Source organism: Trachemys scripta, chromosome 20 (assembly GCF_013100865.1).
Source record: "Trachemys scripta elegans isolate TJP31775 chromosome 20, CAS_Tse_1.0, whole genome shotgun sequence".
In the NCBI taxonomy this organism is placed as follows: domain Eukaryota; kingdom Metazoa; phylum Chordata; order Testudines; family Emydidae; genus Trachemys; species Trachemys scripta.
The window spans coordinates 11568436-11595981 of NC_048317.1; the positions used below are offsets into that span (position 1 = coordinate 11568436).

A 27546-nucleotide genomic window follows, 5' to 3' on the forward strand; every position below is an offset into this window, starting at 1 on the left:
GATGAGAGTCAAGGCACATTGGCAGGCTTGCAGCGTGAGACTGCTGGACCTGTTTTGTGGACAGAGGACTGCGGTCCCCAGGACTGTCTCACTCCAGTGTGAATCCGGCACAACTCGGTTGACTTTGTTGGATTTATACCAGTGTAGCCGCAAGCCGAATCTGGCCCTCGGTATTGGTGCAGCCCTTGGGCTGGCGCTGGCCTGGATCACCTCTGCTCGTTGCTAAGGGCCTGCACTTTTCCTCCCCATCAAATCATGGGCGCCCAGTTCCCACCAGGCTGACCAGTTCTGCCGGTTTATCTGTTAGACCAGAGCCTGGCCCAGACGCTCACGTCCCCACACGCTATCCAGCTGGATGAACTCCAAACAGGGCTCCCACCTGGAATCATGCAGATAATCTTCGAACAGGGAGAATGAAAATCCTGTGTCCGAGTGCTAGCGTGTTTGAGATTTGGCCCTGGGTCCAAATTTAGTGGCTTGAGCACAATGTACAGCACCAAGCACATGGGGGCCATGACCTAGATAAGGCATTTAGATGCCACTGAAATAAAAACAACAACAATAAAGCCCATGTCTGGTATTCAAATGTGCATATGCACACAGAGAGCATAGAATGGAGCTGGTGCCTGTCACGCTCAGGGTATCTCAATGCGCTTTGCAGAGATGCCAGAAACCCAATTTGCAAACTACTATGAGGCCCCTAGTTCTGCATGTGGAGGCGCCGATCAGCGCGTCGACGCCTGGGATGGGTACCCGGGCACCTGAATGCCCACTTGAGCACTGTGCAAGTGGGAGCCCTAACTTCTGGGCCCAGGGTGGAGAGTTGGGCCCTGAGACTGACTGCGACGGGCAAAAGTGAGAGCCACTGTCTGCCTAGCAATGGCTCTCCCACAGTGTGGGCCCCCCAACCCACTTTAAGGGCTGATCCAAATCACCGAAGTCCTGGGAAAGATTCGCATTGACTCGACTGGGGTTTGGCAGAGGCCCTAAGTGAGAGAGAGGGAGGGACGGCAGGGATCCTGGTTCTCTTTTTAGAAAAGTCCTGAAAAGATCTTTAACTTCAGTGTTTCGCCTCCCCCAGAGACAGGCAGAGGGAGTCCGTTTAATCTCCCCTCTCCCAGTGCAGTTGCCCTTCCGCTGCTGGTGTATAGCTACAAGCCCGGTTCCTACTGTGACACTGAACGCAGGACGCGGTGCCTCTCTGCTCGGGCCGGTGTGAGTACGTTCTCGCCAGGCAGACCCTTCCACGCGTGTACGCGAGGCTCCGAGCTCCGTGGCGCGCCGGGCCGGTGTGAGCAGGGGAGTTGGCTGACTCCTACAGATCCCGCGTCGGGCTGTGCAGGGTAATAACGATGTGGCGAAAGGAACGAGGCGGGCACACAAGACGAGTAGCCACGCGCCTCCGTCAGGAACGTCCCAGGCCTCCCCGGCCAGGCGTTGCCTCCCGAGGGCTGTTGGAGTGTACATATGTACAAGACATGGCAGTCAGTGTGTGCTCTGCTCTCCTACGGGGGGGGGGGGGTCCTGAGCAGCCATCCCAGAGCGCAGCAGCAAAGGGCCAGCAGGATGCGCTGCTGTCTGCCATGTACAAGGTCAGAACGGGCACAAAAAAAGCGCAGGGCTCCTCCCCAGAGTCCTTGGGCTGTTGGAGAACCCCAGTTCTCCCTGGCCTGGGTCCCAGAGCATGATGCGCGACTTGCTCACAGCTGGCTGAGGTGTCTCTCCACCGTCGCCACCTGCTGGTGTCAGGGGAACCAAACCCAACGCTTCAACAGCACAAGACTTCACAGGGTTGCAGCTTTGCAGTTTGCATCGTGCCGACCGGGGTTCGAAGGGCGCCTGGGCTTTTACATCAGCTGAGAGCTAAAGAAGCGGCCCCACCCCCATGAAAGCAGCGGCAGGTTCCCCCATCTTGCCCTTCCTGATGGCGGGGTGGGGGTGCCATGGTGATGGCGGGGCGGGGCTCCAGAGCCGTCCGTCTCCAGGCTGCCTTGTGGTGCAGGTTTGGTGGTCGTCTGATGACGTGTTTGTAGCCTGTGGTTCCTCCTCATTCCCCATCCGATGCCGCAGTTTGTTTTTTCTGCAGTTCTTAGAAATGTTCAGCCAGGAATCTGTTGCTTTGTGACTCCTCTGCCCAATTCCCCATCCCCCGGGTGTCTTCATGGAAAATCAAGCATTTGCAAATATATTTTTTTGAAAGAGTCCTTGATGAGCCCCCCACCCCTGCCCGCTCGCCTCCAGTCACCTCCACTAGAATTCCGTGGTGGTGACCTGAGTCACCTCCGAGAGCAGTTCCTCCCCTCTGCGGCTACGGGAACCCCGCCGGTGGCTGTCCATGCCTAGTCATGCCGGCTTGTTGAGGGCTTCGGAAGGGGTGCAGGTGGAGACGCGCTCCCGGGTGGTGGTCCTCGCTCGGGAGAAGCTGTTCTGCTCCATCTGGGACCGGAAGGGCAGGCAGAACTCACGGAAACACCTCTTGAAGTTCTCGTCCAGGAAGGCGTAGAGGACAGGGTTGAGGCTGCTGTTGGTGTAACCCAGGGCGATGCAGAAGTGTAAGCTGGCCACCACATAGGGGTTCTTCTTGTCTATGTCCACCAGCGTCCAGACGATGACGAAGATGTGGATGGGCGTCCAGCAGATGATGAAAGCCGCTACCACGACCAGCACCATGCGGGTGATGCGACGCAGATTGCGGTCCTTCTCCTTGGAGCCCGAGAGGAGGCGGACGCTCTTGAGGCGGAGAATCATGAGCCCGTAGCAGATGGTGATGACCAGGATGGGCACCAGGAAGGCGAAGATGAACACGCAGATCTTGGTCACCGTGTCCCAGTACATGGCGGGGTCGGGGAACTGGAGCATGCAGAGCACGGTCCCATCTGCAGGGGAGAGAGGGTAAGGGAGAGTGGTGGATAGGTGGGAGAGAGAGCCAGAGGAATACCCCCTTAATCGGCTGCCCCAGGGGTGCATTTATAGCCCTCTCTGCTTATTAAAATGGCATAGGCAAGAAACTCGTTTCGTGTTCCTGTGTTTCTACTTCAACATAATTAAATACTCCTGACAGTCTTACACCAAGGGGGATCACATCTGCAGGATAATTGGAACTGCAGTTGAATTCAACAGGCCTAATTTGCACCAGAGTAGGAGCCTGCTTTTGCATACAATTGGGCCTTATTTGCATGCTGTGTCTCCCATTGTATTCAAATGATTAGACTGTCTCTAAGTTGCCACCCCCACAATCCTCCATGCAGCCCACCGGGCACCCTTTTTCAGCAGACAGCTCCGTCGGTGTGCATGCAGCTTCCAACCTTGTCAGTTTCCTAACAGATCTAGCTAAATTCCTAACATTTGCGCTTGGTTTGATTTAACGCTGGCTAAACAGAGCGCTTCAGAGATGGAGTGCTGCCTAGTGGTTAGTGCTGGTGACTTGGTGTGATGCTATCTACCCACGGGCCAGCTCAGGACAGGGCTGCAGGCTAATTCACTCGTATGCTAATAGAAATCCAAGGAGTGTCAAAAGGTATTGTAATGTAATCAGGCCAGTTCACTTGTGTGTTAGTTCAAAGGAACTGTTAATGGTATTGTCTTCACTTATCTATAACCTGTGGATTGCTATCGCATTACTTTATGTATATCCCTGTAATTACCTAGAAGTGTGTGTTAGTGTTAAGATTAGAATGTACTTGATCTGTAAACTTCATGAAAACTAATGAAGAATTGTTGTTTGTAATTACAATAGGGGCTTTCCAAAACTCTGCCACTGACACATTTAATGGCCTTGGGCAAGTTTTTTAACAAGATCTGGACACAGAGTCAAAGACCCAGATCCAAACTCCTGCTCCACACTTCAGGGTGGGTCTGGTCTGAGTTTTGGAGTGCTACATTTCACCTATTGGTGCGTCAGTTTCCCCATCCGTAAAATCAGTCTTACACTATTTACCTGTCTCATGCTACACCGTAAGGGCTAATTAATGTTTGTAAAACATACATAGATTGCGGGCTCTTTGGGGCAGGGGTCATCTTTTCCTTTGACGTGTGTACAGCACCTTGCACATTGGGACCTTTATCCTGAGTTAGGGCTTCTGGGCCATGCTGCTGTACACATGATAAATGCCTTGAGATTCTTAAACAGAAGCCTCTACGGATGTGTAACGATAAAGCCCTTCCTCTGATCACTGCCAGTCTTAACACTGATCCCCGTGATGCAGATGCCTGTACTCTGGAAATGGGGCCAAGGACTCATTGCAGGCAGGCTGCCAAATGGACACTGACAGCGACATCCCACCACTAACCAGCCTGCTCAAGGTCAGAACTAATCACCTTCGCTAAGAGACAGGGCAGGAGAGGAACCACTGGGAGATCTAGGGCATGTAGGGGAGGTGGGACGGGTTTGGGGGGAACTGAGGAATTCAGTGATCTGCCTGGGGGGAGTCTGGGGCAAAGCCAAGAATGGAAGCCAGAACTTTTTTGTCCTAGCCCAAAGCTTTAACCGCACCACCATCCCTCCCCTTTAGCCCAGGGCCACCCAGAGGATTCAGGGAGCCTGGGACAAAGCAATTTCGGGGGCCCCTTCTATAAAAAAATTGCAATACTATACAATACTATATTCTCGTGGGGGCCCCTGTGAGGCCCGGGGCAAATTGCCCCACTTGCTCCCCTCCCTGCCCCCCCATGGGCAGCCCTGGGAAAAATAAACCTTCCGCATCTCGGCACAAACCCAGTTTTGAGAAAACTTCTTTACAAGGTATCACTGGTTCTCAGCATCAGCTAGTGCTAAAAGGCACTAAAGGTCATTAAAAGGGTTGGACAAATATTTTCCGTCAACTTTTTTTTGGATCGAAAACTAGGGGTTTTTAAAAAGCAGAAAAAATCACGGACAATGTCTGCTTTCCTTCAAAATTTGTTTTTTTTTTTTTTAATGAAAAGCTGAAACTAGTCTGCCAAAACCTGAACATGGTTTGGGGTTTCAGAAGTGTGTGGCCGAATATTTGCTGCTTGCTGTGTTTGATTGTTTAAAGAAACAATAAAAAAATTCTGCTTAAAAAAAATCCAAAACTTTTGAACCACCTCAGCTTGTGACCAAACGCCTGAGCCCATCCAGTCAGAGATTTTTCCAGGTTTCTGATACTCTGCTGTCTTCCTTGACTCATATCTGTCTCCATACCTTTGGGTTCATTTAGGTTAGAACATAAGAATGTCCGTACTGGGTCAGACCAAAGGTCCATCCAACCCAGGATCCTGTCTACTGACAATGGCCAATGCCAAGTGCCCCAGAGGGAGTGAACCTAACAGGTAACGATCAAGTGATCTCTCTCCTGCCATCCATCTCCATCCACCCTCTGACAAACAGAGGCTAGGGCCACCATTCCTTACCCATCCTGGCTAATAGCCATTAATGGACTTAACCTTCATGCATTTATCTGTTTCCTAGAGACTGGCACCATGGGGTCCATCACAAACTGGAGACAGTTACTGTGGGTTTGTCTTTAGTATAGACTATGTACATACTCCACGAACTGAGCATTTGAGCTTGTTCCAGAATCTGGGATGAGCCTATGTTGTGAAAACTGAAATGCTCAAAATAGCACATGCATGTGAATGGACGCAGGGTGCTAAAATTAAATTAACCCAGGGGTTCTCAAACAGGGGGTCAGGACCCCTCAGGGAGTCACGATGTTATTACTGGGGGTCGCGAGCTGCCAGCCTCCACCTCAAACCCCACTTTGCCTCCAGCATTTATCATAGTGTTAAATATATAAAAAAGTGTTTTTAATTTATAAGGGGGGGGGTTCGCACTCAGAGGTTTGCTATGTGAAAGGGGTCACCGGTACAAAAGTTTGAGAACCACTGAATTAACCCCTCTGAAGCCTCAGGGAATGCAGGGGAGGGGGGTGTCTCTTGGTAGGGTTGGGAAGGAGGTAGGTGGTGTAGGATATTGCTCTTCTCATGTGATCCCTCCCCCAGTGGCTAATTTGAAATGAAGCTCCCCTCCCCTGACTTGAATCTCCCTATGGCACTGAAATTAAATCGAGACTATCATTTGGCATTTGAGATGTGAAAGGGACGGCAGCCCTAATGGGAAAGCTAACAGCTTGGCTCTTCTGCAAGCCTCAAACTGCTGAATGAGCTTTAGGGTAGGGAAGGTGTGCCTCCCAAACAGCCTTTCCCTACCCCCCATCTGACCCCCACCCACTTCCTGCCCCCCGACTGCCCGCCCCCCTCAGAATCCCCAACCCATCCTGCTTCTTGTTCCCTCACTGTGCCCCAGAGACTCCCCCAACCACCACCCCGGGATCCCACCCCTGCTCCCTGTCCCCTGACTGCCCCGACCCCTATCCACCCCCCCACACCAAGTCCTGACAGGCCCCCGGAACGCCCACAATCCAACCCCCCTGTCCCCTGACCGCCCCCCCAACCTCTGCCCCCTCCCTGCCCCTTATCCAACCCCGCCGGCCCCGGCCCCTTACCCGCGGCTCCCCCCTCACCCAGAGCGTCAGCGCGCTGCATCCAGGAGCGGCCCTGGACAGCGCTGCAACGTGGCTCCGGTAGGGCCTGAGCTCCTCCCCACTCAGAGCCACGTGGTAAGAGGGTGGGGCTGCAAGTTCCAGTGGGGCCTGAGCTCCCGCCACTCGGCCCGGAGCTCGCAGCCCCGCCCCCTTACCACGTGGCTCTGAGTGGGGAGGAGCTCAGGCCCCGCCGGAGCCAGGGACGCTCCTGGATGCGCTGAGGCTCCGGGAGAGGGGCGGAGGCGGGCCGGGGCCGGGGAGGGAGCCTCAGCCATTCTTGTGGGGGCCCCTGCGGAGCCCGGGGCCTGGGGCAAATTGCCCCACTTTTCCCCCCCCGGGCGGCCCTGCTCTAGCCTGCAGTTCCCTGAAGCTGCATCTACACTTACGTTTTACACTTATCCAAGAGCGGCGCCAGGGTTTTCGGCGCCCTAGGCGGGGGTCCTCCGCGCTCCCGGTCGTTGTCGGCAATTCTGCGGCGGGGGGGTCCTTCTGCGCTCCCGGTCTTTGGGGCACTTCGGTGGTGGGTCCCGGAGCGAGTGAAGGACCCGCCGCAGAATTGCCACCGAAGACCCGGCGCGCAGAAGGACCCCCCGCTGCCGAATTGCCGCCCCCCCAAATCCTGGTGCCCTAGGCGACCGCCTAGGTCACCTAAATGGAAGTGCCGGCCCTGCAGTTATCCCCAGCTAACACCGGTATGGAGAGCAGTGTAAACGGTGAGGCACTGGTTAGGTGAGTAGAGCACAGCCATGCCAGAGCCTTAGGGTACGTACCCTGAATGGCTCTTTGCACGCCCAAGCAGCGCCTACTCCAGCTACACTGCTCTTTTTAGCACTGTTGATGGAGTATAGTGTCCTGCTGCCTCCCTGCATCCGGAGCCTTTCCCCACCACAGGGAAAAACTCTGGCAGAGGGAAAAGGCTCTGGGAGCTCCCCGCTGCTGGAGTCTTTTGCCACTGCCGCTCCCTGGCCACAGCCTTCCACTGCTGCGTCATAGCGACACACCGCAGCATGGACGCAGCCTCTTTTTCACCGGGGTGTGTAGCCACCACTAGTGTGCACGATGCCTGAGTGTCAGTCCTCCTGTTACAGGAGGGTTGAGTGGCGCTGGCACACACGCCAGTCAATGGATCACAGCAGGGGGCCACGTTCACTTGCCTTTTGACTTGGTCACAGCCATGACCATGATGGGCACGCCAATCACAGAGGAGAGGACCCAGATGCAGACGTTGATGATCTTGGCTTTGGCTGGGGTGCGGAAGTCCAGGGCCTTGACCGGGTGGCAGACGGCAATGTAGCGATCCACACTCATCATGGTCAGTGTGAAGATGCTGGTGAACATGTTGTAGTAGTCGATGGAAAGGACCACCTTGCAGAGCAGCTCCCCGAAGGGCCAGGTCTCCATCAGGTATTTGGCACTCTGGAAGGGCAGCGTGCTCGTCGCCAGGGCGTCTGCGAGGGCCAGGTTGAAGATGTAAATGTTGGTGGCCGTTTTCATCTTGGTGTATCTGAAGGCACAGAGTGAAGGAGAAATGTTAAAGTGCATCAGAGTTTTATTCAGTGCCAAGGGGATATGGGTGCTGTGTGGAGGCTACCTAAGGCCCAGATCCTCACAGGTATTTAGGTATTGAAACCACTGGGATTAAGACCCCTAAATACCATTGAGCACAGGCACCGACTTTGTTCTTTCTGGGTGGCTGCTCCGCCCCCACTCTGCCCCACCGTTGCTCTGCCTCTTCCTGCCCACACTCCGCCCCCTCCCCTGAGCATGCCCCATCCTCGCTCTGCCCTTTACCGCCCCTCCTCCGCCTCCTCACCCCAGTGCCTCCCACCCGCCACCGATCAGCTGATCAGCGGGGTTGCTGAGCAGCTGATGGGTGGGGCCCACCAAGCAGCTAATCGGCGGGTGGCTGGTGGGTGCTGAGCACCCACTATTTTTTTTCCGTGGGTGCTCCAGCCCCAAAGCACCCACGGAGTTGACACCTATGCCGTTGAGGGTCTGGAGCCCAGACTCTCATCTATAACGTGACCGTGAGAGCTGGGTTGAGAATTTTCCATGCAACCCCCGTCCCCTTTTCCACCCCCTGCCTCCCATTTTATCAAAACAGAACTTTCCATGGGGATGTTGCAAAACATCACTGGGCAAATATCCACTTCAGGAAGGGTTAAGGGCTCGATCCAAAAACTCATTGAAGCCAATGGGAGCCTTTCTCAGGGCTTGAATGGGTGTTGGATCAGAACCTAGGTGCACACTGGGTACGAATCCATCTTTCCTGGCTTCCTTGTTGAAGGGATATGTGCAGAAATGAACCATCTGTCCCAGTTCAGGATGTGATTCATCAAAGCACTTAAGCACTTGCTTAGCTTTAAACACACGATTAAATCCCATTGACCATAAATTGGGGCATTAGAGCAAGATCCTGTAACAGGCTGACCACCCTGGCTTCCGCAGGACTAGGGCCACGTCCACCCGACCAGCTAAATCAACACTGCTACGATTGATGCAGCGGTGTCGATCTAGCGGGTCTGGTGAAGACACGCTAAGTCGATGGCAGAGCGTCTCCCATCGACATAGTGCCGTGTAGACACCACTGTCAGTTGATCTAAGTTACGTCGACTTCAGTTACGTTATAGCGTAACTTACGGCGTTAGGGAAGACCAGCCCTAGAGGGTGTGCAGCACCTTACAGGATTGGGTCCATAGTTCTTCAACACTGGTACATCTAGGATCAGTTCAAGGCCTTGTCTACGCTACACAGTTTTGTTGACAAAACAGCGGCGGTTTATGCACTGAAATGCTCCTCCGGCCGATGTAACTCCCCTGCTATGTTGGCATAATAAAACCACCTCAACGAGAGGCGTAGGACTTATGTTGGAGTAGTTAGGCTGATGTAGTGTCTGTGTAGACACTGCCTTTCTTACATCCCCTGTGGGCTGTCTCTTGTCGATTTCACGGCTCTGCGGGAGCCATGAAATTGACAAGAAAGCTGGCTCACAAGCCAGGCTGCGGTCCGGTCTCCGCTCCAAGCCAGGCTCCTGGCTTGGGCTGACTGCTGCCTGGGCTCCCTGCTGCGAACCTACTGGAGCAGGGCAGCCGACTAAACTCGGTGTGTTTGTCTCCCGGCTGGAGGCAAGAAACCCCAGCGGGCAGCAGGTCTCCCGGTGGGGATCTGCGTGGAGCTGAGATCCCTGGCTCTCAGTCCTCCACGCTGCCCCTCTTCAGTCGGTAGACAAGGGGTAACATAGGTCGGTTTATCTTTGTAGTGCAAACTGTGAAAAAACACCCCCCTGAGTGCAGCAAGTTTCAGCGCTGTAAAGTGTTGACAGTGCACTGGTGCTGGGAGCCACGCCCCTTGTGGAGGTGGGTTTTTTTAGAGCGCTGAGAGAGCTCTCTGCTGCGACTACACAAGTGTGTAGACAAGCCCATAGCCTTAAATACGTGCTTAAGTGGTTTCCTTAAAATTACACCCAAGCTCAGGTACTTGGCTGAATTGGGGCTCTCATTAGGAAAGAGTAGAATAAAGTTCAGACCCTGCCGAGGTTCTAATCCCATGAGCTGAGCAAGGAGGTAATAATCATTTCTGTAGCTAGATTGGAGAGAAAAGCAGTTGCTTTGAGAATTCAAAGGAAGATGAGGTCTCTCTAGCTGCAGAGATAGATTAAATTGGTTTAATTTCAAATTAAACCAATTTAATCTATCTCTGCAGCTAGAGAGGCAGTTATGCAACCTTCCTCATATGGCTGGCTGCTTTTCTTTCTTTCTTTCTTTCTTTCTTTCTTTCTTTCTTTTCACTCAGTTTTGTTTTCTACCAGATTGCTTGCAGAAATCCATTCAGCGGCCTAAGGGAACTAGCATGCTGAAACATCATGATTAATAATATTTCTTTGCAATTGTAGCTTTTTTTCACCTAAGCTTCCCCAAAGACTTTACAAACTTTATATAATGGAGGCCAGAACAAACTTGATTATTCAAACCATTTCAGAGCAGGTAAACCGAGGCATACAGGGACACATTTCCAGAAGAGTTCTGGGCCGGGTTTTCCCTGTGTATAGCAGCTTCTACTGTGACACTTACAGCTAGCTTTTCAGAAGTGCTCAGCCCTCAATGTGCACCTGATGTGCTGATGTCTTTTGAATATCTGTCTGCTTATTGAGATGCCAGCATAGTTTAGCTGCTTATTTCAAAGCACTGTTCAGGATGTCTAAGATCTGGGTATTTATTTAGATGCCTAAATGAGAGCTGAGCTCTTCTGAAAATTCTGGCCTAAGAGATTACCCAGTTTATGCAAAATCAATGCAGCCAACGGCTAGCAGGTCCTGGAGCAGAGCTCAAGAGTTTTGCCTTCTCCTCACATTCTGCACTAACCACTAAGCCCTCCTTCCTGTTTGCAGAATGTTTCAATGCGTATTAAACATGTAGAAACAAATGCAATTAGCCATTTTCATAACGGCACTAGGGATGAGGTCCTGGGTCCCTCACGAAACATTGAGAATGTTCAGAACATGAATGAAATTATTTTTTTTCCCCTTTTGCCCTTTAAATTATAGGATGCCACCCTCAGAAGGTCTAAAAGGTCGGGTTCCTGCATGAGGCAAAATCTAGAACCCCGAATATTCTAAAGGGTTCCAAGGTCTTCAAGGTTCTGAACCGTGGAATCTATGAAGCTCTCGGCATTCAGAAAGATCTACAGCCATAGCCCCAGTCTGGTCTTGGCCAAGTGTTCTTGACTTTGGAATTTGCTTCCTCAGTTGGTTTGAGAGCTGTGGAGTCTGTTCACCACAGGGGCATGCTGCAAACCAGACCTGCTTGAAGTGGAGAAGAGGTGTGATTGGTGTTCGGTTCTGATGACTGCCCAGGAAGGGGGTCATCAAAACCTTGGGAGATGTTGTGGTCAGTCATGAGCTGGACCATGAAAATGGAGTTTTATGGATAGGTAGACACCAGAGGCTTAGGCAGGGTCAGCTGTGTATGTTATGTTGCATGATTTGTCCTGTCACCAGAGGTCCAGGGTAGTAGGAGTGGAATGGAAGGGACAATACGTGATAGCATCTTGCCCTTCCTGTTTTAAAGTAACAATGGGGCCCTTGCCTTTCCTGATTAGTGATGTGCACTAACTGACTGGCGGCCTGGCTCCGTCATGTGGTGGCTGTGGTGCAGGTCTGGTATCTGGGTACCCTCCTGCTGCAGAGACACACCACAGGCAAGAAACTCCCTACACACTCTTCCCTAGTGAACTTGATGTTGTGGCTGGTCCAAGCCTGGGGTGCAAGAATGGGCCTGGTGAGCCTGGCCCCCTTTTAATGGAGCCAGCCACCATCTTAGTCCTGGCCCTCCCTGAATGCAAGTGTGATCACCCCCTGGGGGGGAGCAGGATTTGAACCCAGTACCATTCACAATAAAAGCATGGCCCCTCTGCTTTGTGAGCTACAGAAGTAACTCGGTCAGCTGGTTGCAGTAGTAGGTTGTTATATGGACCAGCCCTAGAGATGGCCGTGACACTCACTTAGGGTGACCAGACGTCCCGATAAAATCGGGACTTTCCCGATTTTGAGGAGTTTGTCCCGTGTCCCGACCGGAGTACGGTCGGGACGCCATTTGTCCTGATATTTTGTTTCCCGGTCTTCGGTGGCAATTTGGCGGAGAGTCCTTCAGTCACGGACGGTCTTCGGCGGCATTTCGGCGGCGGGTGCTTCTGTCTTTGTCGGCAAGGTTTATTACCCGCTGCCGAAATACCGTCGAAGACCGTCCGCGACTGAAGGACTCTCCGCCGAATTGCCGCCGAAGACCCAGATGGGTGAGTGTAAAAAACAAAAAAAGCCCCCCCCCCGCGGCTGTCCCGATATTTTCCCCTTACCATCTGGTCACCCTACACTCACTGTGCCAGTGTGTTACACATGGAGGGCATCAGCAACCCCCTTTGCTCACCTACAGCCTCCAGGGGAATTCTGGGTGTGGCAGCCAGGAACGCCCATACTCTGTGCCCAAGCCCCGTCATACCAACACTCAGCTCTGTCAATGCATCTCAGCCCTCATCTGCAGAAACCCCTGCGGTTATGGTTCGGGAGCTCCCCCGCTCCCCATGCAATTCCCACCATGCCCTTCAGTCTTAACCTACAACCCCCACCCAGCTATTCCAGACCTGGGCTTCCTGTACCTATAGCTCTGCCAATGTACCCCAGTCCTGGCCAGCGGCACCCTCTGCTTTTCCAGTCTGACACGGCCGGTTCCTGGCAGCCACTGTCTGTCCCTAACCGGGCACTTTATTAGGAGCTCTGTGGATGTAGTTAGTGTAAAATCTATTGGTCAGCGAGCACATTGCTGACTGCAGCCTTGTGTTACCGCATGCTGAAAGAGAAGAGACTGCGTTCCCTCCAAGGTTCATGGCTTGGAAATCCTCTCTCAGCCCCGGGGTGCGGCTTTGGCGCTTAGCAGGAGTTTATGGAGCCGCCTGCAACTGCTAAACACCAGTGATCCCCGCAGACGCTCTTCCGTAGGAGAGGATGTGTCATTTCGGTTTTGATCTATGGTTGGTTAAGCACGCAGGCAGAGCGAGCGAAACATTTCCTTGGCTGAATGCCAGCCACGGGCCTCTGGTCATGGCGAAATTATGATTCCAAGATGATGGTTTCGGCAAAGCCGTTCCTTTGTAATAGAAACACACTGTTCTCGCGCTAACTTGTAAGGAGGGGAAATGCATGGTGCAGCCTGTCACCTCGCTCCCCTTTCGTCCGTCTCTTTCTGCGGACGGCTGTAGGTATATTATTGAGCCTCCTTTATCCACGCAGACAAAGATCCACTTGCAGCTGTGGCAGTGGGTGAGCCCCTAATGTGTCCTCCCATCAGAAAGTCGTCCCTTAAGCCCGAGCGCTCCTCACCCAAGTTCAAAGTGCAGAGCCCACGTTGACCAGTTAAATCTCCACAACGCCCCAGTTGGGCAGGGATGATGATGGTGATGAGTAACTAATCTTACTGTCGTGCCTAGAAGCCACAGCCAAGCTGAGGGCCCTATTGTGCTAGCCCTTGTGCGTACACTTAATGAGAGAGTCCAAAGGGCTTCTGGTCTAAAGAGGCACGTCACAAAGGAAGTATCATTGGTGTTAGCATCATCTCTACTTCACAGCTGGAGAACCGAGGCCTGGGAAGATTAGGCAACTTGCCCAAGGTCACATGGGACGTCTAGCGGAGCCAGGAATAGATCCCATGACTCAACCTTGAGGCGCTCTCTCCTCTTCTAGAGCATCAAGCGTTCCCCCTTGGAGGTGGGCCGAACCGCTGAAGTTACACACAGGAAACTACAGACCAGTTAGTTTAACTTCTGTGCCAGGGAAGATAATGGAGCAAGTAATTAAGGAAATCATCTGCAAACACTTGGAAGGTGGTGAGGTGATAGGGAATAGCCAGCATGGATTTGTAAAGAACAAATCGTGTCAAACCAATCTGATAGCTTTCTTTGATAGGATAACGAGCCTTGTGGATAAGGGAGAAGCTGTGGATGTGGTAAACCTAGACTTTAGTAAGGCATTTGATACGGTCTCGCATGCTATTCTTATCGATAAACTAGGCAAATACAATTTAGATGGGGCTACTATAAGGTGGGTGCATAACTGGCTGGATAACCGTACTCAGAGAGTTGTTATTAATGGTTCCCAATCCTGCTGGAAAGGCATAACAAGTGGGGTTCCGCAGGGGTCTGTTTTGGGACCGGCTCTGTTCGATATCTTCATTAATGACTTAGATATTGGCATAGAAAGTACACTTATTAAGTTTGCGGATGATACCAAACTGGGAGGGATTGCAACTGCTTTGGAGGACAGGGTCATAATTCAAAATGATCTGGACAAATTGGAGAAACGGTCTGAGGTAAACAGGATGAAGTTTAACAAAGACAAATGCAAAGTGCTCCACTTAGGAAGGAACAATCAGTTTCACACATACAGAATGGGAAGAGACTGTCTAGGAAGGAGTACGGCAGAAAGGGATCTAGGGGTTATAGTGGACCACAAGCTAAATATGAGTCAACAGTGTGATGCTGTTGCAAAAAAAGCAAACATGATTCTGGGATGTATTAACAGGTGTGTTGTGAGCAAGACACAAGAAGTCATTCTTCTGCTCTAATCTGCGCTGGTTAGGCCTCAACTGGAGTATTGTGTCCAGTTCTGGGCACCGCATTTCAAGAAAGATGTGGAGAAATTGGAGAGGGTCCAGAGAAGAGCAACAAGAATGATTAAAGGTCTTGTGAACATGACCTATGAAGGACGGCTGAAAGAATTGGGTTTGTTTAGTTTGGAAAAGAGAAGACTGAGAGGGGACATGATAGCAGTTTTCAGGTATCTAAAAGGGTGTCATAAGGAGGAGGGAGAAAACTTGTTCACCTTAGCCTCTAAGGATATAACAAGAAGCAATGGGCTTAAACTGCAGCAAGGGAGGTTTAGGTTGGACATTAGGAAAAAGTTCCTAACTGTCAGGGTGGTTAAACACTGGAATAAACTGCCTAGGGAGGTTGTGGAATCTCCATCTCTGGAGATATTTAAGAGTAGGTTAGATAAATGTCTATCAGGGATGGTCTAGACAGTATTTGGTCCTGCCATGCGGGCAGGGGACTGGACTCAATGACCTCTCGAGGTCCCTTCCAGTCCCAGAATCTATGAATCTGTGACGTGCTCACCGTCCACACAGGCAGGGTGGCAGAAGAGCCAGGATTAGATCTCAGGCAGTCCAAGAGCACAGCCTGCTACTTGGGTGAGCCCCTAATGTGTCCTCCCATCAGAAAGCCTGGCGGGGTACCTGGAAGCAGCTGACTCCCTCTGACATTAGTAAATTACAAGGACTAAAGGTTGGTGCCCCATTGTTTCCAAGAGGGGGAAAACGAATGTGACTTTATTAGGTGGGACAGGAGAAACATGGCGCTCCCTAAGCCTACCGAGGAGCTGCTGTGTAGGGAAGAATCACAAAGTAGCCTTCATTTCTAGTCAAACCCATGATGACAAACACTTAAGGGAGAGAGAAAACAGGAGCCTAAACCATCTTCCAGCCAGAAGTCACTTTCAAGCCAGTGCAAAGCACAACTTTTCAGCGCACCTCCCCGCTGCGCTGGGCTCACACAAAGCTGCCCTCACTAATTAAACACAAGTGCAAGCTATGGAGCTAGAACATTAATATCGCTTGTGTCGTCTCATGTACAAACCCGTCCTTGACTGAGAGGTGCATGGGGCCGTGACATTCAATCCCAGATGTCCCTTCCCTGAGTTCACCCAGAGTTAAACCCGCGATGAATTTGACCCCAAGTGTTCTAATTAACCCACATGTACTAGGCGTGGAGACAACTAACCCTTTGGTTAATGCAAAGCATTTCAAACAAGGACACGGCCGCACATCCACCCAATTAAAGTGTAGGGGTGAGCCGCAAAGGGAGAAGCCACTATGATCAATAGAATTGTCCAAGCACAGAACAGACTCAAAGCAGGGGTGTGGACCATATTCCCGCCCCAGAGGGCTGGATAATCCAGTCAGGGGTTCTCCTCTGATCCCCCAGGTGGAAATCACAACCAGTCTGCATTTATGAGAGGGGCACACGTACCCTGCTCCAGCTTCAGCCGGGCTGAAGAGGCAGTGAATCGGCAGTGGATTGAAGTGTCAGAATGAAACAGGCTTCAGGCCTGTGAAAAAGGGAACAGAAAGGCTGCAGAATCCCACGGGAAGGAGGAAAGAAAACCAGTGGATGTTTTGTCACCATTAAAGCCACAGGCTTGCCCAGAGACAGGGGAAAAGCTAACCATCCTTCCCCCCCCAGCCCCAGAAGTGGTCCTTCCTGGTTAGAGTGAAAGGTTAGTGGCAAAGTGGAGGAAGGATTCTTGCATGGTTTGTGCCTGTTCTTACAGGTAAATAACGAAAGGGCTTCAGGTGAGCCCAGCCCGGAATGGCAGTTCTAAAAGTTACCTTTGGTTTAAAATGCAGCGGCTTAAACACTAGCAGGGCCTGGTTCTGGCCACCTCTGCCCTGAGCGGCCATTTACCCCCGTGCAATGCTGGGGTAAAACGCTAGCTCCCTGGGCGTGAAAGAAAAAGATCCAACGGAGGATCTGTCCCTCTTCGCTCAGCTCTGGGCTCTCGCACACCAATGTCAATCAGGGGTAAGTCCCAGGAAGCCAGTGGCTCTACACTGGTCAGGCTAGGGTTACCCAGAGCATTATGGGATGGCATCATGCTCCACCCTTCCCTTGCTTGCTGGTGTGTGAGTGGGAGCACTCCCTTCTCCCCCGGGCTCTGCTGGGCTGCAGTGGAATAAAGCAGCAAGTTCCCAGCCTGCTGTCTGGTGAGTAAAGCATTTGTCTTTGTTGACCTAAGCGAGCTCTTGACAACGCTAGTGCAAATGAGAGCAGAGGTTTGGCTTTACTTTGTTTCCTCTCTTTGCAGAGGGTGCAATGCTTCTTTCCCAGTAGCTGACTTGGGTTCAACTCTTGGGTCACACTGCTGGGGCGCTGTTTATTCTGGAGGCAGGATGGCGTGATGGAGAGAGCACTGGGCTGGGACTCAGGAGGTGTGTTAGTGGGGAAAAGCACTAGATAAGAGTTACAGTGAGGGAGGGTTAGGCTGGATATTAGGAAAAACTTTTTCACCAGGAGGGCGGTGAAGCACTGGATGGGTTACCTAGGGAGGTGGTGGAATCTCCTTCCTTAGAGGTTTTTAAGGCCCGGCTTGACAAAGCCCTGGCTGGGATGATTTAGTTGGTGTTGGTCCTGCTTTGAGCAGGGGGTTGGACTAGATGACCTCCTGAGGTCCCTTCCAACCCTGATAGTCTATGATTCTATCATATGAGAGACACAAGAGCTCTGTGGAGCTCGGAAGCTTGTCTCTTTCACCAACAGAAGTTGGTCCAATAAAAGATATTCCCTCCTGTACCTTGTCTCGCTAATCTCTAGTTCATTCTCCTGCTGGAGGTTTGTCTCTGGATTCCCTGCTGAAGGGAGGTTACTCTGAACAGAAGTTCTGGAGGTGCGGTTACCCTCCACCAACACACCTCTGAGGCTACGTCTACACTTAAACCACTACAGCAACTGTAGTGCTTCAGGGTAGACCCTCACTACAGCAGTGGTCCCCAAACTGTGGGGCGCGCCCCGAAGGAATGTTCAGGGGGGCATATGCCAGGGACCAGGCCAGTCCCCACAGAGGCGTGGAGGGAGAGCAATGCTTCCAGCCCTGCTCCGCCCCCAGACCAGCTCCGCCCCCCAACCCCGTTCAGCCCCCAATCCTGCTCTGTCTCCAGGCCCAGATCTGCCCCTAGACACATCTCTGCTCTGCCTCCAGGCCCAGCTCCTCCTCCATCCCCAGTTCTACCCCCAGCTCCACCAAGCTCTGCGGCTGAGGAAGCCTGGGGTGTGCAGTAATGAAGTGGGGGTGCAGACGGATTCCCTCAATGGTAAGGGGAAGTGCACCTTTCTTGCTCAGTTTTTCCTAAGTGGAATATTGCAAGGGGTTTCTGTTTGTGCATATGTGATGAAGTGTGTGTGTGATGATTTGGGGGATCTATCTTTGTACCAAATAAGAATTCTAGCTGGTTTTATGAAATTGCTGTGTCACCGAGTGCCTTAATGGCAGTGGAGTCTGATCTCAGGCCCGGTGTCACATCTCCCCTAGACCATGGGCAACAGAGAGTCATTAATATGAACCGTTCCCATTCAGATGGGAGCACCACAGGACAATCGGATGGCTGAAGCCTGGGGAAAGCAGTTCCACTAAGTTTGTCGGCAGGAAGGAGGGTGGAGGAGTGGAATTTCCCCAGAAAGGGAACAGAAAACCTAGCGTTGGTGCTAGCATTTAAAAACTGAGAGTGCCTGACGGATGAACACAAGTGGGCACATTTCCAGAGCGAGGAGGAACATTTCTACCTACCTGACCAGCAGCCAGGATCTGGAGGACACTGACTGCAAAGGTCCGAGAGAGACTCCCCGTTCTGGAGGAGAAGACCTGGGCAGGAGGGAAGGGGAGGAGGAAGGGTCCTGGGCCACTTAGACACTCGGAGCAGATCCCAAAGAAGGCTGATGAGTGGGGAGGAAACTGATGCAGGGATTCACTTGCAGGGTGTTTCTTATTTTGCCTAGATCTCGTGCGCTGTCTAAAGCAGAAGGATTGGCTTAGAAACCTCATGCAAAGCCTGTGTCTATGTGCTTCCACTCTCCTGTGTCCCCGGAGGGGCGGTAAACTCTAAACCACAAGGTTGGAGCTCTGGGATGGAGTGTGCTTAAGCTACTGTGGTGTCTGGGGGAGCTGACGCTAGTCTCAGGGCCTAGGCAGTTGGACTAGAAAATCCCCCTTCTGTGAAGAGCTAGCAGACAGAGTCTGTGCCCAGAGAATGTGCCAGAGAGGCCAACCTGTGCTGGAGCCTATGCCTACAAAGGGAAACTTAAAAGCACCTGGGTCCAGTGGTGGGATCCAAACACAGCAGAGGGAGCTTGACCAGGGCTGTGACGACACGTGTATTTGTGTGTGCCCAGGTGTGTTGCATGCGTTGATGCATGTATCTGTGTGTTCCTGCACAGCCACGCATGTGCATGCATATGTGGGTGGGTGCCAAGTCCCACACCTGCAGGAGGAGCTCTTTCTGAAGCGGATGGCATCCCCGCTCCTAGAAATGCTTAGTATTTAACGAGGTGGCGAGCGAACCGGGCCGATTTCAACTGACTGGGCTGTCCTCAGAGAAACCCTCCTGGAAGCTGGTGAGAGTTTCCTGAGTGAAGACCCAGTAAGGGCTGAGTAAAGCGAAGGGCTGGAATCTGGCTAGACTTCTGTGGGTTTGTCATAGGCGGCATCACTGCACTCAGTGTGGAACAGAGGGACTGCTCCCTAATATTTCCCCTGGGATGCCCGCAAGGGGGACCGGGGTGGAAAGTAGGCGGAGCCATGGCTGTATTCTCCAAGGGGACAGGGCGGAGCTAGAGTGTAGGTGGAGCCATGACTTTCCTTCCCTCTCCCCGCCCCTTTGAGCCAGCTAGGGGAGCCTGTGGGTATGAGAGGAACAGGTGGTATTCTAAGGGTGTAGCAATTTATGTTCTCGCTCTTCCACACCCTGGGAAGCTCTGGGGCTTCAACTTGCCAAAGGCCAAAGCAATTAAAAACAAAGGGGTCTCAAAATTGTGCAGCCGAGGCTGAAACCTTTTCTAACCGGTTCGTTGGAGGAGTTACAAACCCTTGAAAGCCCATATGGGGTTTAAAGAGAAACACTGCCAGGACCTTCACTGCGGTTCTGGGAATCCCACCTCTGCCACACACACGTTCTCTTAGCAAATTGGGCATCAGGCACTCGTAGAGGAAACACATGGCTCCTGCAGGAGTGGAAGTCACCAAGATGAATTTTCTGCAATTATATCAGACAGTGCCGTTAAACACTGGGTCTTCGCCAGGGCAGTTATGCGGCTGCCAGTTGTTTCAAGGGGTATTTTACAGATCTGATGTCAGGACAATGGTCCTGGCTAAAATGCAGAACAAAAAAGGCAAAGGGCGCTCCCACTGGAATTGACTGATTTGGCTAGAAGCACATGGGCGCACGTCACAGCTCCAGCTTCCCCTTGTGCATTTCTCTGATTTTGGCCAAGAATCACTCATCAAAGGACCTTTTAGGCTCCACTTTCGCACGAGGGCCACTGGATTCTGCATTTGGCAGAGACGTTCCACCCTTTCCTCTGAGCGATCCGCTATGGGCAAGATCCTTGGGTCAATTCTAGTGGCAGAGAGCAACGGCTCAGTGGGAGCTTTGTACCCCAGGTTGACACGGTGCCTTTTGGACCCCTGAGGCTGCATGGCTGCCTCCCCACCTTGCAGCTCTGGGAGGGAGGGATCCGCCATGGACCTGCTGACCGCCCTACAAATACCCGCCTGGGACTCGACCGCCATCAGTGGCACTAGAGAGGAGTTGTCGTTGTGCTCAGGAGATGCCAGGGCTAAGGTGCTCCATCCCCTGCGAGGGTAAGTAAAGGAGGAGAGCCCTTGTATTCTGTCCCCCCTGCTGGGGCAGCCAGGCCTAGGATCCCAGCACAGTCCTGCCCGCTGGATTTAAGGACTGGGAGGAAGAGGGTGTGAGGAGAAGGTGGGTGCCAGGGCCCTCGCCCAGTGGCCCCACCTGGGCTGAGACAGGGACAGTGGTTCTGGGAGAGCAACAAAGGCATAGGCCTTAGTGACTCCTGCTACGTTCTCTCACATGGTCCAGCGTGTGCCCCTTCCTGCCATTGGCTTATCTCTGCTGGCCAGCCTGGGCCTAGGTCCTGCCCTCCCTGCTTCCTGAGTGAAAACGGGGGGAGAGGCTCTTTTCGCCTTCCTGCTGCCCTCCTTCCTGCCCCCCCACCCTCTCATCTGCACAGGCATGCAGGATCGTCCCCCAGCCCTCCTTAGTCAGCTTTGAAGTTAGCTTTGACTGTGAATGGCATGTTGGATGCAGCTTTAGCGCCCTATCCTGCATGGATGCGTGGAATTCCCTTTGAAATCAACAGGAGAGTCCCAGGTACAGCGTGGGCTCGGTCCTGCCCTCAGCTTCCCCGCTGTAAATCTGGAGTGACTCCATTGATTTAAGTGGCGCCACTTCACTTGGGCAGCTGAAAGCAGCATATGGCCCAGGGCGTGCAGGGTTGGGTCCGTGCTTTTTCCTTTAGGGCCAGATTCCCAGCCCACTGGTGTCTTCGCTTTTGCAGCTGGTTTCAGCCTATGGGCTGGGACTGGTGCATTGTGTCGCTCCCCTGTGCAAAGCACTTTCAGAGCCTCGGACTGAAGGTGCTGTAGAACGGGCAATTGGTTATTTCATATGGATTAAAGCGATTAGGGTCTCAGACCACTGGTCATTAGACCACCGCAGTAGGCTCCATATATGAACCTAGATAGATAGATTTTTAAGCTTTAGAGGGAGCGGGTAACAATTATGGATTTTTAAAGAGCCCCTTCCTGACAATTCTTTCCTGAACCAGCGTTTTAAAGAGCCAATAACGTGCGTCCTTCACAATGACACTGCAATGGGATATGTCTCTAGAAGAGCTTTGATGTTTTAATTCGCTTTTCAGTAGGGGCCTGATGCAAAGCCCATTGGAGTCAATGGAAAATCCCCCCAGACTTTGGGTCAGGCCCGGTTTGATCTGCTAGTCACACAGTTTGTCCTCCCCCCCCCCCCCCCCCCCCGCCCCCGGGGGGTGCAAAGGTTAAAAATACCTGACAGAGGCGGGCTAAAGATTATACAGGCACCAATGCACACCCTTGTGTTATTTTACTTGCTAGGATGCGGGCGGCAGAGAACATACCACGATAGCTACTGTTTGAGCAGTTTAACCATACTGTACTTTCCCTTCCTTTCAAAAGTTGAGGCTTCACGGCGCTGTACATTTCCTACCCCAGCCCCCTAAAACGAATCAGTAAAGGTCCAATCTTGCTACTGTCAAAGCCAAAGGGGAGTATTTCAAGGAGCTTCGGATCAGGCCCATTGAAGTCAATGTGAGCTGTGCCAATGGTGCAGAATCAGGTCCTAAAAATCCCTTTCAATTCTATATCTGAGACAGGGTGGGGAGGGGGGAATCCCGCACTGACCTATTTGATTTCACTACAGAATGAAAGGGGCCTGCTTGGCTTGCGATTCCCATTGAGTTCAATGGGATCAGGATTGGGAAGGATGGATCACGCACAGGTCATTCCATTTCTTCCAGCCCTGATGCAGTCTGTGTTTTGTGGGGTAACTTACCTCCTGTGAGTCACACCATTTATTTCCCGCACAGCCAAAGCCGGGCTGGACCAATCTGGCGTGCTGGTTGCTATGTACCGAATGTGCTGGCAGAGGGAAATTGAAAAGAGCTAAAAGTTGGGATTTTGATGGGGTATATTCAATCTTGCCCAGTTAGGCTAAATTCCCGTGAGTTTGGCTTTTGGCTCCGCACGCGAGAGCGTGGTTCTGCTCGTATATTTCGTCTCTGGGGCGGCAAACCAGAGATTTCGCAGTAGCCACTTATGCCACAACAATGGGAATCATTAACCTCCTGGAAGTTCGCCGCTTTAATTCATTGCCATTCATCAGCAGGATGAGCACTTCAGACTAACGGAGTGGTGGGATGAAAGGGGAGCAAGAGGGTTTCTTTTTCCAACCCAGGCGCCAGACAAATCTCTGCTAATTTCTGCAGCTGCGGTGGAAATTGTAAATCAAAGCACTGTGGAATAAAGCTGCCATTTTACGACAGCCCACGTAATAAACAGCTTATTTAGTTCCTACCTCTGATTACTACCCATCGTTAGCCTCTTATGAGCATGTTATGATGTTGATCACAACACTTAGACAATTTTTTTTCCCCCAGAGACTCTCAAAGCATTTCACAAACATTGATTGGCGCTGCACAGTGTTCTGTGATGTCGGCACCATTGCCCTATTTTGCAAACGGATAATAAACTGGAGTCCTGGACCTGATTTTCAGAGGTGCCTGAGAATCTTCAGCTGCCGGGGCGCTCGGCACCTGAAAGCCAGGCCCTTAGAGCTGAAGGGTAACACTTTCAAGGACCAGATTTTCAGATATTTAACTCCTCCTGGGCACCTATCTGTATCTTTGTGCACCTAAATACCTTTGAAAATCTGGCCCTAAGTGTCTTAGGGGCCTAAGTCCCAAGGACATAGGCTTCTAAGTCCCTTAAGCACTTTTGAAAATTGTGCTCTAAGTTACTTGCCGAGGTTACCCAAGATTGATTCCCAGTCCTATTCTCTTACCACGCCAATCAAAGGCCTGGTTACACTGGAGTTGGCGATTGAGCAATTATGACAGGGCTGTAGGTCTTTCACATTGCAGCTGAAAAATGCACAGAGAGATTTTCAAGCGGGTGGCTGCCTCTCAAAGGGGAGGCAATCTTCCCTAAGGGTCTGAAGATCTAGGTTCTAATCCCAGTTCTGCCGCTGAATCAGTGTGTGACCTCGGGCCAATAATTTCACCTCTCCATACTTCAGTTTTCCTACCTGTAAAATGGGGCTAATACTTACCTCGGTAAAGTGCTTTGAGATCCACAGATGGAAAACCCCATATAAGAGCAAAGTACACAACCCCCCAGGTTCTAAATGTGTGAAACTGACTGTTAAAAGGTGAGATAAAGACCCCCAAATGAGGAAAACACACGCACAAACATGTGTACATCACCTTGCACAAACAGCTTGTTGTGCATGACCAGGGCTCCTAGATGCTACAGTAATATTACTATAAATAATAAATAATAGTCAAGGGAGAAGTTGGAGATGGTGCAGGATTTATCTACTAAAATATACTGAGTTTTCTGTAACCTCAAGGCCGGATGCTGCTACCCGAGCCCTGAAGAGTGCATTACTTCACAGATATTTTCAGTAAGAGCATCAGCATCTGGCCCCAAGTTTGATGGCTCTGCATGCCCAATATCAATAATTTACAGGCCTCACCCGGGAAGTGCTGGTAGGTTTGTGTGGGAGGGAGGTAAATTTGGTACCAGATGAGTGACAGCCCCAGTGATCAGGTGCAGCGAGGGTTATGGTGAGCAGTGGGGGGTACGGAAAGAACATGGCTTTTGTTTTAAACCTACTGTCTAACATCCTACAGAGCAAACAGGGGATGACAGAATTGCTGTCTTGAGTAAAGAAACTTCTAAGCTCCCTATGCCAAGGCAGGAGGATTGTTGTCCTTGCCCCTCCAACAGGAGCTAGAAACCTAGAGTGAAGGCATTAATTTTGGGGCTACAGCCCCTTGTGCTCTTGAGCCAACACAGACTGTAAGAGATTGGACAGGGCGTTAGCATTACGGGGTGGCCATCCAGGAGCCCCCGGACCTCCTGATCCTTGTGACAGAGCGGGAGTGAGGGTGTGCTATGAGACTGATGGGAGGATGAATGAGAACCGGGGAGAACGTGATCTCAAAAGAGATTTTACAGGCTAAGGGCCAGATCCTCAGGTGGTGTAAACAGGTGTAATTCCACGGAAAGCCACTGCAGATACACCAACAGCAGCTGAGGGTCTGGCTCTAAATTTCCAGGGCCCAATTTGCTGTGAATTCTGGTGAGCCAGGCTTGGGGCCGGATGCAGAGCTCACTGAAGGCAATGAAAAGACTCCCATTGATACTGACGGGCTTCGGATCCCCTACATGGGAAACACACAACGATTCACCTGCTATAGCGAGCAATAGCACGTCTCTATCCAGATCATATTCGATTGTGCCTGAGGCCAGAATCATTAGGCTGAGATCGGCAGCCATCTGCGTGACTGTCCACTGACAAGGAAAATCTCCGTTCTGTTACCCGTAGGGTGTTTTATTCGATACCTGCAATGTACAGCCAGGGCACGCAGCCTAGCTGTGAGACTCGGTAACCTGATGAGGACTCTGAAACTCACGGCAGGCGCACACCAAGTCCCGCTAACAAAGCTACGCATTGTATATTTCATCTGTGTCAAAAATAACAAGGAAAAACACATTGGCACCTTGCTTATTTCCAGGTTCGGCACAGACACATGTGAGTGGTGACTCATAGCCTCTAGGCTAACAATGCATTTATGAGCTAGGGCTGTGTCCTATTTTCATGGGTGGGAAATAAATATGCCCAGTGGTCCAGACCCGCAGAGTAGTTCCATTGACTTCAATTAAGTGATGCTAGTTAATGCCAGCTGAGGATTTGAGCCCTCTGCCCTCTCTTCTTAACCACCAGCGAAGCTTTCAACACACAGATATACCGAACCCAGTTCTTATGCACAACTCCTTCTGCAACTTTAAGATTTGAGAGCAACTGATTTTATCACATTGACATTTGATGGCACTGATTTGGTAGGACTGGCTTTTACAGCAGGACATTAGGATTGCATTGACATTTTGCTAACCTCCAACCATCACCTCTTCCAACGTACAGCCTGGTCAGCTTTAGACCTTCTGTTGTAAATAGCGTTCAACACGAACACTGTGTGAATCACAACTAGGAACTAAAGGAACTTGCAGCATTTGGAACCAGTTACATTAGGGGTTCTGTATTCTCCCCTTACCTTCCTTCCCCTCCAGGGCATGCTGCACACACACAGACACACTTGCTCTCACACACAAGTGTTTTTTCATTCGCACACAATACGCTGTTGCTTCACAGACATACACACAGTGCTCTGTTATCACACACACATTGTAGCTTCACTCTCACATGTAATACGAGTTTTCACACATACCCCACCATACTCTAATATGCTGGTTTTATACACCCACCCAAACAAATGCTCACCCAACATTCTGTACACATACACAACATTCTGTACCCACACACTCACACAACATTCTGTACATGCAACCACCATGCTGTTCACACACAAATGCTCACACACCATTTTGTACACACAACATACACATACACCCCACACCATTCTGTATATATATATACATAGAGTATTCTGTACACACCATTCTGTACCCACACAACATTCTGTACACACAACACACACATACACCCCACACCATTCTGTATATATATATATATATATATATATATATATATATTTACACCCACACAGAGTATTCTGTACACACCATTCTGTACCCACACAACATTCTGTACCCACACAAACATTCACACAATATTCTGCACACACAACCATCATTCTGTTCACACACAAATGCTCACACACCATTCTGTACACACAACACACACATACACCCCACACCATTCTGTATCCACACACACACACACAGCATTCTGTACAGACCCACCTACACCATTCTGCACACACACACACACACCATTATGTACACCCCCACCCACCCCCACACTCCATTCTGTACACACACACACCATTCTGTACACACCCACCCCACACTCCATTCTGTACACACACACCCCGCCGCACACACCATTCTGTACACCCTCCACCATTCTGTACACACACACACACCCCCATTCTGTACACATACACACTATTCTGTACACACACACACCCCACACCATTCTGTACACACACACACACACACACACACACCCCATTCTGTACACTCCCACACCATTCTGTACACACCCATCCCACACCCCATTCTGTACACACACACACTATTCTGTACAAACACACACACCACACCATTCTGTACACACACACACACACACACACACACACACACACACACACACACACACACACACACACACCATTCTGTACACAAACACCCCCCCTTTCTCTCACACACAATATCCCGCCCATACACCTACTCTGGCTTCTGTCCAGCCTGCCCCGCCATGTCACCCTAGTCCCACACGCTCCCTGGAGCCGGGCAGGTGACCCCCCCCGCACACCTGGCCCAGGTGGGAGCCGCCCGTACCTGACGATGCCGTACATGACCAGGATGTTCCCCAGCAGCCCCACCACGCACACCACGGAGTAGAGGGCGGTGATGGCGATGGCGATGATGATGGAGGTGGGGTCCTTGGCCCCGGGCGGCCCCGTGTGGTTGAAGCTCTCGTTGGGGAAGGGACCCCAGGGCGAGTCGCGCAGGCGGCTGCTGTTGAAGAAGAATTCGGAGTCGGCTCCAGCACCGGGCAGTGTGGACAGCTCCATGGCGCCGGTGCAAAGCGGGGCGAGACTTTCCGCTTGGTCCCGCGGAAGGGGGCGGGGGTCGTGTTTGCTGCCTGGCCCCCCCGCGTCCCCTCAAGTGCATCCGACTCCCGGGCTCCTCTGGGCGCGGCGGCTCCCCTCGAACCGGCTGCCACGGACCAGGAGCCTGGCTCGGGCTCCGGCTGGTGGGGGGAGCCGATCCCCGCTCTCCTGCGCCTCCTCCTGCTCGGCGGCTCGCACCCGGAGCGGAGAGCGGGGACTGTGCAGCGAGCGGGTGTGTGCCAAACCTGACAACTCCCGCGGACGTCGGGAGCCACGTGGTGGCAGGGGATCAAAAAGGCGGGCCTGTCAATCAAAACCCATAGGGGGGGCGGTGCGGATCATTCCACCCATTACCCGATGTGCGGTGAAACTGCCAACAAGTGTCCCCCCGCCCCCAGCCTTGGAGGGGGTCCCTGGAGCTTAGCCAAGGAGCGCCAAGTGGGACAGGTTCGTATTAGGGCCAGAATGGCAC

General features: G+C 51.8%; 1 protein-coding gene across 1 annotated transcript; it reads right to left on the minus strand.

The window, feature by feature from the left end:
• Window positions 1–1554: 1554 nt before the first annotated feature.
• OPRD1 (opioid receptor delta 1) lies at window positions 1555–27255 on the minus strand. The gene is made up of 3 exons (XM_034754362.1): window positions 26800–27255; window positions 7658–8007; window positions 1555–2876 (listed from the first exon to the last, which is right to left on the minus strand). The coding sequence occupies exons 1-3, from the start codon at window positions 27033–27035 to the stop codon at window positions 2344–2346; spliced, it is 1119 nt and encodes a 372-aa protein (XP_034610253.1). The 5' UTR covers window positions 27036–27255; the 3' UTR covers window positions 1555–2343.
• Between the last annotated feature and the right edge of the window lie 291 nt (window positions 27256–27546).

Bases quoted from the DNA above. Each gene is read 5' to 3' on its own strand.
- OPRD1 (XM_034754362.1), bottom strand. From the start codon at position 27,035: ATGGAGCTGTCCACACTGCCCGGTGCTGGAGCCGACTCCGAATTCTTC. The intron at 8,008-26,799 runs GTACGGGCGGCT...CTGTGCCTTCAG, and splicing joins GTCATGTACGGCATCGTCAG to ATACACCAAGATGAAAACGG. The intron at 2,877-7,657 runs GCAAGTGAACGT...TCTCCCCTGCAG, and splicing joins GGCTGTGACCAAGTCAAAAG to ATGGGACCGTGCTCTGCATG.